The sequence below is a fragment of the Jatropha curcas genome, chromosome 4 (genome assembly GCF_041381405.1).
Source record: "Jatropha curcas cultivar XTBG-Jc1 chromosome 4, XTBG_Jcur_1.0, whole genome shotgun sequence".
NCBI classification, from domain to species: domain Eukaryota; kingdom Viridiplantae; phylum Streptophyta; class Magnoliopsida; order Malpighiales; family Euphorbiaceae; genus Jatropha; species Jatropha curcas.
In genome coordinates this window covers 20,750,235-20,763,748 of record NC_143154.1, presented here as the reverse complement: position 1 = coordinate 20,763,748, position 13,514 = coordinate 20,750,235, and the positions used below count along the sequence as shown (strand labels likewise).

Genomic DNA, 13,514 nt, shown 5'->3' with positions numbered 1-13,514 from the left:
CATTGGGTTAATTAATCTAGTAACTAGGTTAATTAAAAATGGAGTCACTTAGGGTTTTTTTCCTAGTTTACCCTAAAATAATTAAACAAGGTGGCGACTCATACATTCACGTGCATTTCTTCCTTAGTCATATACATCATATGCCAGTGATGTTTGGGGGAGGGGTTCACAACTGGAAACGATCAGTAATCATGGACTCCATGCCGGTAAGTCGAGTATCAAACATGTCCATGCGAGAAAACATACGTGCAAACAGCTCATCATTTGACATAGTGGAAGGGCCCTGAAAAGAAGGTCCAGCGCCGGAGGTACCTGCACCAAAACTAAAACCAGGGAAAGGAGGTGGCTGATCCTCCTCAGTGTCAACTGCTGCATGAGCGTCATCATCAGTAGTATCTGCTGGGGCACCGATGACTCGATAGGATTCTCTAAATTTTTCCACAATCTTCATGTGAATCATAAGATCAATATCCAATTTAGTCCCACTACTACCGCCTACTAGGCTGTCATAAATAGGTCTAGTTGGGTTCCATACCCGCAAATAGGAAGCAATGCGTGTGACAAAGCTACCCATTACGATGGCCCCCTTTTCTGCTCGCGCCACTCGAGCCCATTTTTGGCATAGCCAATAACCCACATTTAACTGCACTCCATTCTGAATAGCCCAGAGAAAATAAAGTTCACCTCGCCCCACAACTCCTTCACTCTCAGCTCGTCCAAAAATGGTATGAACTAAAAATTTGTGGATATATCTTAAGGCAGGGCTTTTCAATTTAGATGCTTTAGACGACCTAGCACTATAAATACTGCTGTCTGCTACCTCACTCCACCTATGACGATCCATAAAATCATTTGGAATTTGGGTAACCGCATTTTCGGTAGGAAAACCAAAAATGTGGCTAACTTCGTTAATGGATAGTTCAAAATTTCTTCCAAGTAGCCGAAATTTAATATTATTTCTAAAAGAATCAGCTGGAAATCGAATAGACGCAGAAAGTGAACTTAGAAATTCTAAAGTGAGGGGAGGATACACAGGGTCTTTCATTTCAATAAAGGATCCCCACCCCACACGTCTCAATGGTTCTATCACAGCATTTTTCAATCCAACAATCGACAAGGCATCAACATCAATAAACTTATTTGGTAAAATGGGACGTAGTAGAAGTTTATTGTACCTCTCTAGCTGTTCGTCGAAACCCATTTCAAATGGAGGAAGTGGCGTAGAGTCCGATGGTGGAGAAGGTGTAGAAGATCTTGTGGATGAGCCTCGTCTAGCCTCCACCGATGAAGAAGGCCTGCTACGTTTGTACCTGGGAGGCATGATGAGGAAGATTATGGAAGAAAATCAGAGAATAGTGCAAGAAAATGAGAGAAAACGAAAGAATTTGAGAAAAAAAATGAGAGAAGAGGGCTGTTGACGGCTAGGACGTGTTGAGTTGAATGAAACAGCGCTAGGGCGTGTTGTTTAAATATGATAGCGCGCACGGCCGTGCAACATGACACAGTCTGGACCGTGCAACTCTCTGAGAGTGCAATCGCAAGAGGGCACGGGCGTGCTGGTGGACACGGCCTGGGGCGTGCACTTCTCTGGGAGTCCAGTATAAGCGGGCACGGGCGTGCTGGTGGACACGGCCTGGGCCGTGTGCGCGCCTCTCCTGCAGAGGGAAATTTGACTTACCTTGCACGGGCGTGCTGGTGGACACGGCTGGGGTATCGCTATGGAGCACGGGCGTGTCATGTTGCACGGTCTGAGGCGTGCATTCTTCTGACTCTCAATTTTTTTTTTTATATATATAGAATTTTTAAACAAAGTAACAAAACAAACAAATAATTAAGATGAACATGGGTCGTCTCCCATAAGCACTTTTGTTTAACGTCGTTAAGTTCGACGTACCGAACGTGGTTCAAGCTTACTCAAGAGTGATAGCGGTTTTAATAGGATCAAAATTTCCACCTTGGTAAACTTTTAGACGGTGAGCATTAACCTTGAAACTTCGGTTACTGTCCATAATCTCGACTGCCCCATGTGGGAAAATTTCTTTAATCGTGAATGGGCCGGACCATCTTGAGCGCAACTTTCTTGGAGAAAGATGGAGTCTAGAGTTGTAGAGTAATACCTGCTGTCCTACTCTTAGATTCCGCAAAATAATACGCTTATCATGCCACTTTTGTGCGTTCTTTATAGACTTTGGCATTTTTATAAGCGTGGAGCCTCATTTCATCCATCATATTCAATTGAAGCAACCTCTTTTGACCAGCTTCCTTAGTATCAAAGTTAAGAAATTTGATCGCCCAATATGCCTTGTGCTCCATCTCGACAGGGAGGTGACAAGCCTTACCATATACCATTTGATATGGTGACACGCCAATTGGCGTCTTGAATGCAGTTCTATAGGCCCAAAGAGCATCATCGAGCTTCTTGGACCAGTCCTTCCTTGATTGGCCAACAATTGTTTCCAAAATCTTCTTGATTTCCCGGTTCGTGACTTCTACTTGTCCGCTTGTTTGAGGGTGATATGGAGTACCTACACGATGTGTAACACCATATCTGGAAAGTAGTGAGTCAAGGTACTTGTTACAGAAATGCTTACCTCCATCGGTGATTATTGCTCTTGGAGTACCATGCCGTGTGAAAATGTATTTCTTGATGAACCTCATCACACTTTTGGCATCATTATTGGGAAGGGCAACAGCTTCTGCCCATTTTGATACATAATCCACCGCCACTAGGATATATTGGTTCGAGTATGACGACGGAAATGGTCCCATGAAGTCTAGACCCCAAACGTCGAAAATTTCGACCTCAAGAATGCCATGCAAAGGCATCTCTTGTCGCTTTGAAATGTTACCTAACCTCTGACATCGATCACAAAGACGAACATAGTTAAAAGCATCTTTAAACAGATTAGGCCAATACAAACTGCTTTCCAAAATACGTGCTGCCGTCTTGTTTGCTCCAAAATGCCCTCCACATTCCATTGAATGGCAGAATTTAAGGACACTTTCCATTTCACTTTCCGGTATACACCGCCTGAATAGTTGATCACTACAGTATTTGAACAAAAATGGCTCCTCCCAATAGTAGTATTTGATATCATGGAAAAATCTTTTCTTTTGTTGATAAGAAAAATTGGGAGGAGTATTTTGCACACAAGATAGTTGACTATATCAGCATACCAGGGGGTTTGAGCTTTTACCATTAGCAAAAGTTGCTCATGGGGGAAGTTCTCATTGATTTGTATTTCGGTTGTATCCTCTTCCGCCAACTCTAATCTGGAAAGGTGGTTAGCCACAAGATTCTCGGTTCCCTTCTTTTTGCGAATTTCCAAATCAAATTCCTGCAATAAGAGAACCCAACGAATCAGTCTTGGTTTTGCATCTTTCTTTTCTAGCAAATACTTGATGGCTGAATGATCTGTATAGACTATTGTTTTTGCTCCAATTAAATAGGCCCTGAATTTGTCAAAAGCAAAAACAATAGCTAACAATTCTTTTTCGGTAGTTGCATAATTCAATTGTGCGTCATTCAAGGTGCGACTAGCATAATAGATGACATGCAACTTCTTGTCCTTCCATTGCCCAAGAACAGCTCCAACAGCATGATCACTAGCATCACACATAAGTTCAAATGGAAGAGTCCAGTCTGGTGTAGTGATGATAGGTGCTGAAATTAACTCCTTTTTTAACCTGTTAAAAGCATCTAAACATTCTTTGTCAAAATTGAAAGGAACATCTTTAACTAACAAATTACAAAGAGGTTTTGTGATTTTTGAGAAGTCCTTGATAAACCTTCGGTAAAACCCTACATGACCAAGAAAACTTCTTATGCCTTTCACTGAGTTAGGAGGAGGTAGTTTTTCAATTACCTCGATTTTGGCTTTGTCTACTTCAATTCCTTGTTGAGAGATTTTATGCCCTAAGACAATACCTTCACTAACCATGAAGTGACATTTTTCCCAATTCAACACAAGGTTAGTATCTTCACAACGTTGCATTACTAAGGATAAATTATGAAGACATGCCTTGAAGGAAGAGCCGAATACAGAAAAATCATCCATAAATATCTCAATGGATTTCTCAACCATATCAGAAAATATGGACATCATGCATCTTTGGAAGGTTGCAGGAGCATTGCATAATCCAAAAGGCATTCTCCTATAGGCAAAAGTGCCATAAGGACAAGTGAAAGTAGTCTTTTCTTGATCTTCCGGAGCAATGGGTATTTGAAAGTACCCAGAATAACCATCCAAGAAACAGTAGAAAGGATAACCTGCAAGTCTTTCAAGCATTTGATCAATAAAGGGTAGGGGAAAATGGTCTTTACGTGTTGCTTTGTTTAATTTTCTGTAATCAATGCACACACGCCAACCTGTGACTGTTCTAGTGGGAATCAATTCATTGTTTTCATTAAAGATGACAGTCATACCTCCCTTCTTTGGCACAACTTGGATAGGACTTACTCAACTACTATCGGAGATTGGATAGATAATACCGGCATCCAGAAGTTTTATGATTTCAGCTTTCACTACCTCCTTCATGTTTGGATTCAAACGTCTTTGATGTTCGATTGAAGGTTTGTAGTCGTCTTCCATTAGGATCTTATGCATGCATACACTTGGGCTTATTCCTTGTAGATCCGAAATTGACCACCCTATTGCTCTTTTGTGTTTTCGAAGAACCTGCAACAACCCTTCCTCTTGATCAAGCGTTAAATGAGAGGAAATAATAACAGGACAAGAGTTGTTCTCACCTAGAAATGCATGCTTCAAATGAGGAGGAAGCTGCTTCAGCTCTTGTTTGGGTGGTGTATCTTCTTTTTCTTTTTCTTTTTCTTCTGTATTATTACAGTTATTATCTATGCTATATAAGGTTTTATCTACACATGTGTCTATTACATCTATTCTAAAGCAATCATCGCAGTCCATAAGTAGTTTACAAGATTTTAAGACATCGAAAACAACCTCTTCTTGTCCTACTCTCAATGTTAGTTTCCCATCATGTACATCAATTAGAGCTCTTGCAGTTGCAAGAAAAGGTCTTCTAAGGATCAGTGATCCTTCTCTTCCTTCATCAATATCAAGGATGACAAAATCAACTGGAAAAATGAATTTTCCTACCTTGACTAGTACGTCCTCTACAATTCCTTTGGGGTATTTGATTGATCGATCGGCTAATTGTAGAGACATCCTTGTTGGCTTGAGCTCTCCCATACCTAGCATTTTAAAAACTTCATAAGACATTAGATTTATGCTAGCTCCTAAGTCAGATAAAGCCTTTTCAAAATTTAAGTTGCCAATGTTACAAGGGATAGAAAAACTCCCTGGATCTTTGAGCTTTGGTGGCAATTTGTTTTGAATGATTGCACTGCATTCCTCAGTCAGTTTTACTATTCCCTGGTCATCAATCTTTCTTTTCTTACTCAAGATTTCTTTTAAGAATTTTGCATAGCTTGGCATTTGAGCAAGAGCTTCAGCAAAAGGGATGTTTATTTGAAGCTTTTTGAAGACGTCCAGAAATTTCATGAAGCTTTGGTCATCCTGTGTCTTTTTCAACCTTTGTGGAAATGGAACGGGTGGAACATAAGGTTTTACCTCTTCCTTCTCCACTAGATCAATGATAGGTGCCTTTTTCTCCTCTTCCTTCTCCTTCTCTTTTCTGGGTTTATCCTCCAATTCTCTACCACTCCTTAAAGTAATGGCTTGTACCTGCTCTTTAGGATTTTTTTCAGTGTTACTAGGTAACGTACCTTGAGGTCTAGCTGCCATCATGTTTGCAAATTGTCCCATTTGGATCTCCAGATTTCTTATCGCAGCTTGTTGGATTTTATTGTGTTCTCTTGTTTCGTTCATGAAATCCATGTGCGATTTTGAAAGGGCAGTAAGGAGATCATCATGAGATTTCTTTTCAGGGGGCAAGAAACCTGGTGGTGCATTTAAAGTGTTATTAGAATTACCATATGAAAGGTTCGGATGATTTCTCAACCTGTTATCGTAAGGATTCAAATATGGGTAATTCCTCCTCTGTTGGTTCATCACATAGTTTACTTGTTCCAACGTTTGTGGATTTGCAGAGTCTAATATGCATTCTCCAGCTCCATGCGGTTCATTGCATCTGTCACAAGTTTGCATGATACAATTTACAGACTTAGTAGTTAGCAAATCTAACTTTCTTACCATGTTGTCAACCTTTGCATTTAGTGCTGTGATGCCATCAATTTCATAGATTCCAACAGTTTTTCTTCTTTCAGAACTGCTTTGATAATGGCTATTGCTTGCCATTTCTTCTATTAAATCGTATGCTTCATCAATCTCTTTTCTTTCAAAGGATCCTCCTGCAGCTGCATCCAAGGTGATTTTAATGTTAGGTGACAATGAATTATAGAAAGTTTGGACTTGTAACCATCTAGGCAAACTATGGTGAGGACATTTTCTTAACAAATCTTTAAATCTCTCCCAAGCCTCATACAAGCTTAATTGATCATGATGAGCAAAAGTCATAATCTCATTTCTTAATTTAGTGGTTTGAGAAGATGGGAAGAATTTTGCCAAAAATTTCTAAAACTTCCAGCAGGACAAGATTGTAGCCATGATCGTGCTTTGTCCCTTAGAGTGAAAGGAAAGAGTCTCAATTTAATGGCGTCTTCAGAAACACCATTTTGTTTGAAAGTGTCACAAATTTCCAGGAAATTAGTGATATAAGCATTAGGGTCTTCACTCGGAAGTCCTCCATATTGAATAGAAGTGGAAAGCATTTGTATTATTGCTGGTTTAATTTCAAAATTATTTGCTTCCACTTTTGGTCTAGTGATGCTGGAGGTAGCTCCGTTAAGAGAAGGTGTGGTGTAATCTCGCAAGGTGCGGACATTTTGTCCGTTGGCAGCAAGAGGCATATCAGGAGGAGGATTATTATTTTCGTTCATGTTTGATTGTTGTTCGGGTGTGTTTTCTTGTGCTCTTCTTGCTGCGTTGTTCCTTCTGCAAGTTTTCTCAATTTCTGGATCAAAGATCAGAGGTTCTATCCTTCTAGATCTTCTTTGCATAAAACCTGAGATCGTCTACAAAAAAAAATTAAATAACTGAAAACAGATGAATAAGTAAATGTCTAAATTAATAACAAGATAATTCGTATTGATATTGGTATTGCCAATCCCCGGCAACGACGCCAAAAACTTGACAGCTCATTTCGCAAATGTACAAATCGCTACAAGTAATATATAATGAGTAAGATATCGTTCCCACGAGGATTGTAAACCAAGTACCAAAATTGTGTTATCTTGTTATTATTTAAACGATAATTAAGAGAATTGTTGTATAAATGTAAAATAAATAAGAGTCAAGTAAACAAAAATTGATTAAAAGAAATCAAGGAATAAAATTACTAGGGGTTTTGATTAACTTAACTCTATCCAATTTATTTCATTAGTTCATTAATCAATTTAATTATTCAAGTAGGGGAAACAACCCAAAAATCACTAACAAGCTCTCCCGATGTATTGTTAGCTATTTTAACCCGGTCTAATTACCTATCTTCCAATAGCGCAATCAAACATGAATTAAATCATTAAGTTTTATGGTTTGTTTTGTGAATTCATGACCTAAGGTCATTAACTTATGAAAACCCCCCATGAGTCAAACCGTATAGCTTCCGCATCAAGTTATTATTCTCATTGTTTTATTAACCTTTTCATATCAAAGATCCTTCTTCCGATAGTGATAATTGAAATAAATCAATCTAGGGGAAAATTCTGCCTAGAAGCATTAAGTTCATTAATAAATCATAACTTGAATAAGGAAAAATAAATCTAATTGCGTAAATTGGAAAAGAGATTAAGCTACATCAAACCCCCTAGTATAAGAGTTTAGTTACACATAGTACTTAAATAAAACTCAACAATACTTGATAAATATTCCATAATCAATAAAGATAATGAAAGAAATAGACAAGTTTAAGAGTTAAGAATAAAAACTAGGGAGGTATTGTTTGGAAGGCTTCCTTGAACCTTGCACAACTCTTGCACACTTAACTTTAAAAGAAAATGAAGCTAACTATAAAACTATAAGAATTAATGTAGAGTATAGGAAAGATGGAAATTGCTAGATGCCTTTGGAGTGGCTCCTTCTCTTCCTTATATAGACTTCTTGGGGGAACAAGCCTTGTGATTTAATGAGTAAAGTTCAACTTTGTGAGGTGGAAAAGTTTGTAAATCAAGCCATGAATTGCTCTCAATTATGGTTTCTCAATTGCACATGGTTGAACTTTGACTGGCATGTGAAGAAAGTATCCAAAGCATCTTGTGAAAATGGTAGAAATTAGTTGGCAACTTTTGACTCAAAATATAGAATTCTTGCTTGCACGGGCGTGTTGTCTGGCACGGCCTGGGGCGTGCCAGTCTTTGGAGGATTAGAGGCTCTGGCACGGGCCGTATTCCGTAGCATGGCCTGGCAAGCTAGCGCGCACGGGCATGCTGTCTGGCCGTGCAGTCTCCTGGAAGTCTGGTTGATAGCGCGCACGGGCGTGCGGGGTAGCACGGGCTGGGGCGTGCATCTCTCTGGAAGTCAGAGGCATATGAGGCACGGGCGTGTTCCTTGGCATGGCCTAGGCAGGCTAGCGTGCACGGGCGTGTTCCTTGGCACGGCTTAGGGCGTGCATCTCTCTGTCTCTTGGTTTGTCTCGCCTTGTGCCAGACACGGCCGTGCTTCTCGACACGGGATGGGGCGTGCCAATTGTACCTTGCTTTATTTTTGTTCTTTTCTTTGCAAAATCCTACAATTTTCTTTCCAATCAAGTGAGTTGTGATTAAAGGAAGCTTTTGAATAAAAACATATCAATATTACATAAAAACTAATTTAAATAAATTAAAAGTAATAGAAATTTCAATAAAAATTACAATAAAAACACTATAAAAATCAACACTATCATTAGACTTAGATGTCATGATTCATATGAGATTGGTTGAAAAAGTGGGAGATTCATATCTGATAGTGGGTTCTCGAGACGACAGTTCTGATGATGAGGAGGCTGAGGATGCCGGTGACACTAACATGGAGGAGGGTCATCCAACTCCCTTCCCTGCTTTTGGTACTTCTTCTAGTGCAGGTACCTCTGGAGCTGGTCCATCTTTTCAAGGAGCATCGAGCATGTCTAACGATGAAGTTCTTGCATGGATGATGTCCCGAATGGACACGTTTGACACTCACCTTAACGGAATGGAGTCCATGATTGCTGACAGGTTCCAGTCCATAGAGATTATGCACGGGAGCCTCGACTCTCGTTTTGACACTATGCAAGGCCAACTCCACACTGTCGTTCAGTTATTACAGCCACACCCACTTCCACCACCGGAATCTTGATGGATTTGACTTCTTTTCGGTTGCTTTCTATTTCGATTTTTGTTTTTATATATTGGATGTTATATCTTGAATTTTTGTTTCCTTTGTTGTTGTTTCCGTTTCTTTGGATATTATATATTCTCGTTTTTTTTTTTTTTAGTGTTTTTTCTGATTTTCTAGCTATGCCACATTCCAACACCCAGCTCTGTTGTATTTTTCAATACAATGATGATAATGCTTACTACACTCCCTTATTCTTTTGTATTGCTAATGTGATAAGTTTGGGAAAGTAGTCTTATTTTTTAACACATTGGGGACAATGTGCTAGATTAAGTTGGGGGAAGGAAAATTTTAGTTAAATTTTAGTTTTAATGTTATTTTATTATTTTAAGCTTAACATGGTTGGAATAATTATAAGCAAGCTTGAAAACTATCATAATTTACTAACTTGTGATAAATTTAGTTATTTTCCTAGTCTAGTATATTTGAGCTTTAATTTTTTTTTTTTTTTGACTTAACATAATTCTTCGATTTAACTATTTGTTTCTAAGATTATAAACACTGATTTTTGCAAATTTTATGTATATAGATATGTTTTAATCAAAATTTATTTAACCTTGACATTCCTAGAATAAATTAGAATTCCCTTTGAAACAAAATTTTTAAATGCTTACATTTAGAAAGAGATGATTTAGGCATTCTTTGTTGAAACCCTTATTTAGCCTAGGCTAACTAATTAAAAATATGACTTTTGCAACTAATTTGAAGCCTACATCCAAATTTTATTGTTCACTCTTATTAAAGCTTAGCCATTAAACCAATTTAAATTTCTACCCTAAGTGCAATAATGCATAATTGAAGGATTTGATTTTTATTAAAACATAGCAACAAAAAGGGAGAAAATTTCATTAATACTAGCAAGGGGATAAATTAGAAAACTCAAGAAGAAACACCCCATAAACGAAGCAATCACTCAAGAATTCAATGTTTGGGGAATTAAAGCAAGGGAGAAATTATCAAAGTATTATGAAAAGACCTTGCCAAAGTATCTCTAATTTTTGAGCTAGTAAAGAACTTCAAGATTAATCACCCTTTTTACAAAGAAAATTTTGTTTTGATATGATGAAAATCTTGATATTATGCATTTTTTGTGCTATTTGTCTATCTTTTTATCCTTTTTCTTTGTTTAGATAAAATTATACCTCTAAAACCCCATTACAACCAAATTAAAGTCCTTTTGATTTTTTTTTTAAATCGTATGCATTTCAATTGTGGAGAAGAGATGACTAATTTTGCCTATGGGAATGTTAAATTTATATTGTTAAAACATCTTAATCAAAGGTTAAATAGTTTGTGAAAATTCATATTCTACTTATCATAAGTTGGATAATTATTGGTGTTAAAAAATCTTATTAACTTATGTTTAAATTAAGTAATGTGTTTCATCAAAAATTGAATTTTTGCTTGAATATAATTAGTATGGGAAACAATTGATTTATTCATAAGTTTATTGAAAAATTTAAATATCACATAGTAAATAATTGCTACATTAATACTTAATAAATATTATTTTGTGAATGTCTTTGCAGTTTTGTATATTGATTTTTTTTTTTTTTTAATGGTCTTCCACATGCTCATATATTGATTTTCCTCTATCCTAATCATAAGAATCCTCCAGCATCAAGAATAAACAAAATGGTGTTCACTGAAATCCCAAATAAGCAGACTGATCCACTTGCTTTTGTAGCCGTTGAAAATTACATGATTCATGGTCCATGTGGTTATTTAAAATAAAAATTCACCATGCATGGAAATAGGAAAATTAAACAAGTAGTTTTCAAAAAAATTCGTGAATAAAACAACAATTGATGATGAAGGTTATCCCATGTATAGGAGAAGAGAAATTAAAGCATACATAAAGAAAAGAAAGTTCTGAGATTAATAATCTTTATGTTGTTCCTTACAATATAAATGTATTAGTGAAGTACGATGGTCCTTTGAACATAGAAATCTGCAATCATCATAGATCAATTAAATACCTCTTCAAATATATGAATAAATGACCTGATATAGCAACAATTCCATGGAAGTTTACAGCAGCAATGAGAAAAAGTCAAATTCTCACAATTCTTGAAATAAGGGATGAAATCAAATTTTTTGTTGATTGTAGGTATGTATAATAGTTAATATATTCATTTCTCCTTTATTAGCAATTTTTAGAAATTTTCAATGATTTAATTGCATCTTGATAATTATATAAAATTTATTTATGCTTAATCAATAAATTAAATACATAATAATTACCACCTAAATATTTTAAATTTTTATGTTTCATAATTAAAGAATATTTTTATTACTTAATATGATATTGATTAATTATGCATAAAATAAGTATCTTCAATAAAATTATGGCTAATATTACAGATACATCTCTTCAACGGAATCTTGTTGGAGGATATTTCAATTTGACATAAACTTTAGACAATCTACAGTGAAAAGATTGTCATTCCACTTAGAAAATAAACAATATATGTTATTTGATGCAAATGAATGTCTGGTCACATATTTAGAAAGCAAAGTAATCACAGATGAAATTGACAAAATGGGTGAAGTGCAATGAAGAATATCATGAAATTCGATCATTGACCTATGTTGATTTCCTCACAAATTAGGTTTTGAATGACAAAGATAGAAAATGGACAAAATGAAAAAAAGGAAGGTGTATTGGAAAAATTTATTTTGCACATTTAGAAAATAGTGAGAAATATTATTTGTGCATGTTGCTAAATTTGGTTGAAGGTGTAACTTCATTTGAAAACATGATAACTATTAATGAAGTTATATATCTAACTTTCAAGGAAGCTTGCTATGCATTGGGACTATTAGATGATGATAAAGAATGGAATGATTGTTTGAATGAAGCTTGAACATGGGCTACTAGAAGACAATTATGTTAGCTCTTTACGACAATCCTTTGGTTCAATGAAATAGTTAATCCTAGTGAGCTATGGAAATCAAATGTATAATTATTAAGTGAAGACATATTGTATACCACGAAAAAAAAGATGAGGTTGAAATCACTATCACCTATTGATGAACTATCATAAAACTTTGCTTTCATTGAGATTAAAGATTTGATAAAAAGAAATGGTGAAAAATCATTATCTAACTTCCAAGGCATGCCACTTCTAGGTTATGTCATATTTGAAAATACAAAAAACAGATTATTGCTTGAGGAGATGAATTATGACAATGATAGCAATACTAAATTTCACGAAGTCTATTATAATGGTCTGAACAGTTGAAAAAAGTTGTACATGAAAACTTAATAAATTCAATTCAGCAGCAGAATAGAATACCCTTTTTTGTTCATAGACGTGGTGGAACTAGCAAAACTTTTATGTGGACTACTATCATTGCCAAATTACAATATGAAGGTAAAGTTACCTTATTGTTGCTACACCAGGAATTATTGCATTACTTTTACTAGGAGGAGGGACAACACACCCATGCTTCCAGATACCTTTAAATATTACTGAAGACAGTACATGTGATATTAGAAAAGGGACTAAACTAGCAAAACTAATTTTAGAGACTTTATTTCTTATTTGGGATGAAGCACCAATGGCGAATAAATATTGTGTTGAAACTCTTGATAAGAGGGACATTTTGTCAAAAAAAATGAATCAAATGCTGACAGAATATTTGGAGGTCTAATTATTATTCTAGGAAGGGATTTCAAATCAACTTTACCTGTTATACCAAAAACGAAATAATAAGAATATTGTGCAAGCATGTTTATATTTTGTCTTTTTCTGGGAACATCTAACAATACTGAGATCGTCAGAAAATATGACACTAAGGAGTAATTGTAACACTCTTGCAGAATTACAGCCATTAAGAAAATTTGATGAGTGGTTACTACAAATAGGTGAAAGGGCATGTGTTGTCAGGAGATGAGAGCTATATAAGTATATATGCCTGAGGATTTAAGTGTTCATGGAGATGGCAACAAAGAAAATGCTATTGTGGATATAGTTTTTCCAAGATTGAATAATCAAATAAGTGACATTGATTATATTAGAGAAAGAGCAATATTAACACCTCGAAATGATTCGGTTCGTGAATTGAATGAGTACATAATTGCCTTCAGATGCTACAATATATTAAAGTTTAGATAGCACT

The 13,514-nt window shown here is 36.1% G+C and overlaps 1 protein-coding gene and 1 non-coding gene across 2 annotated transcripts; one reads left to right on the top strand and one right to left on the bottom strand.

The window, feature by feature from the left end:
* Window positions 1-2,157: 2,157 nt before the first annotated feature.
* LOC149496944 (uncharacterized) lies at window positions 2,158-6,919 on the bottom strand. Its single transcript, XM_089719973.1, has 8 exons — window positions 6,562-6,919; window positions 6,174-6,199; window positions 5,592-5,705; window positions 4,493-4,679; window positions 3,198-4,375; window positions 2,713-2,856; window positions 2,592-2,662; window positions 2,158-2,548 (listed from the first exon to the last, which is right to left on the bottom strand). The coding sequence occupies exons 1-8, from the start codon at window positions 6,917-6,919 to the stop codon at window positions 2,158-2,160; spliced, it is 2,469 nt and encodes an 822-aa protein (XP_089576099.1).
* Window positions 6,409-6,515, top strand: LOC149496945 (small nucleolar RNA R71). The gene has a single exon (XR_016320739.1). It is a non-coding gene; the product is annotated as a small nucleolar RNA R71 (small nucleolar RNA).
* Window positions 6,920-13,514: the final 6,595 nt, after the last annotated feature.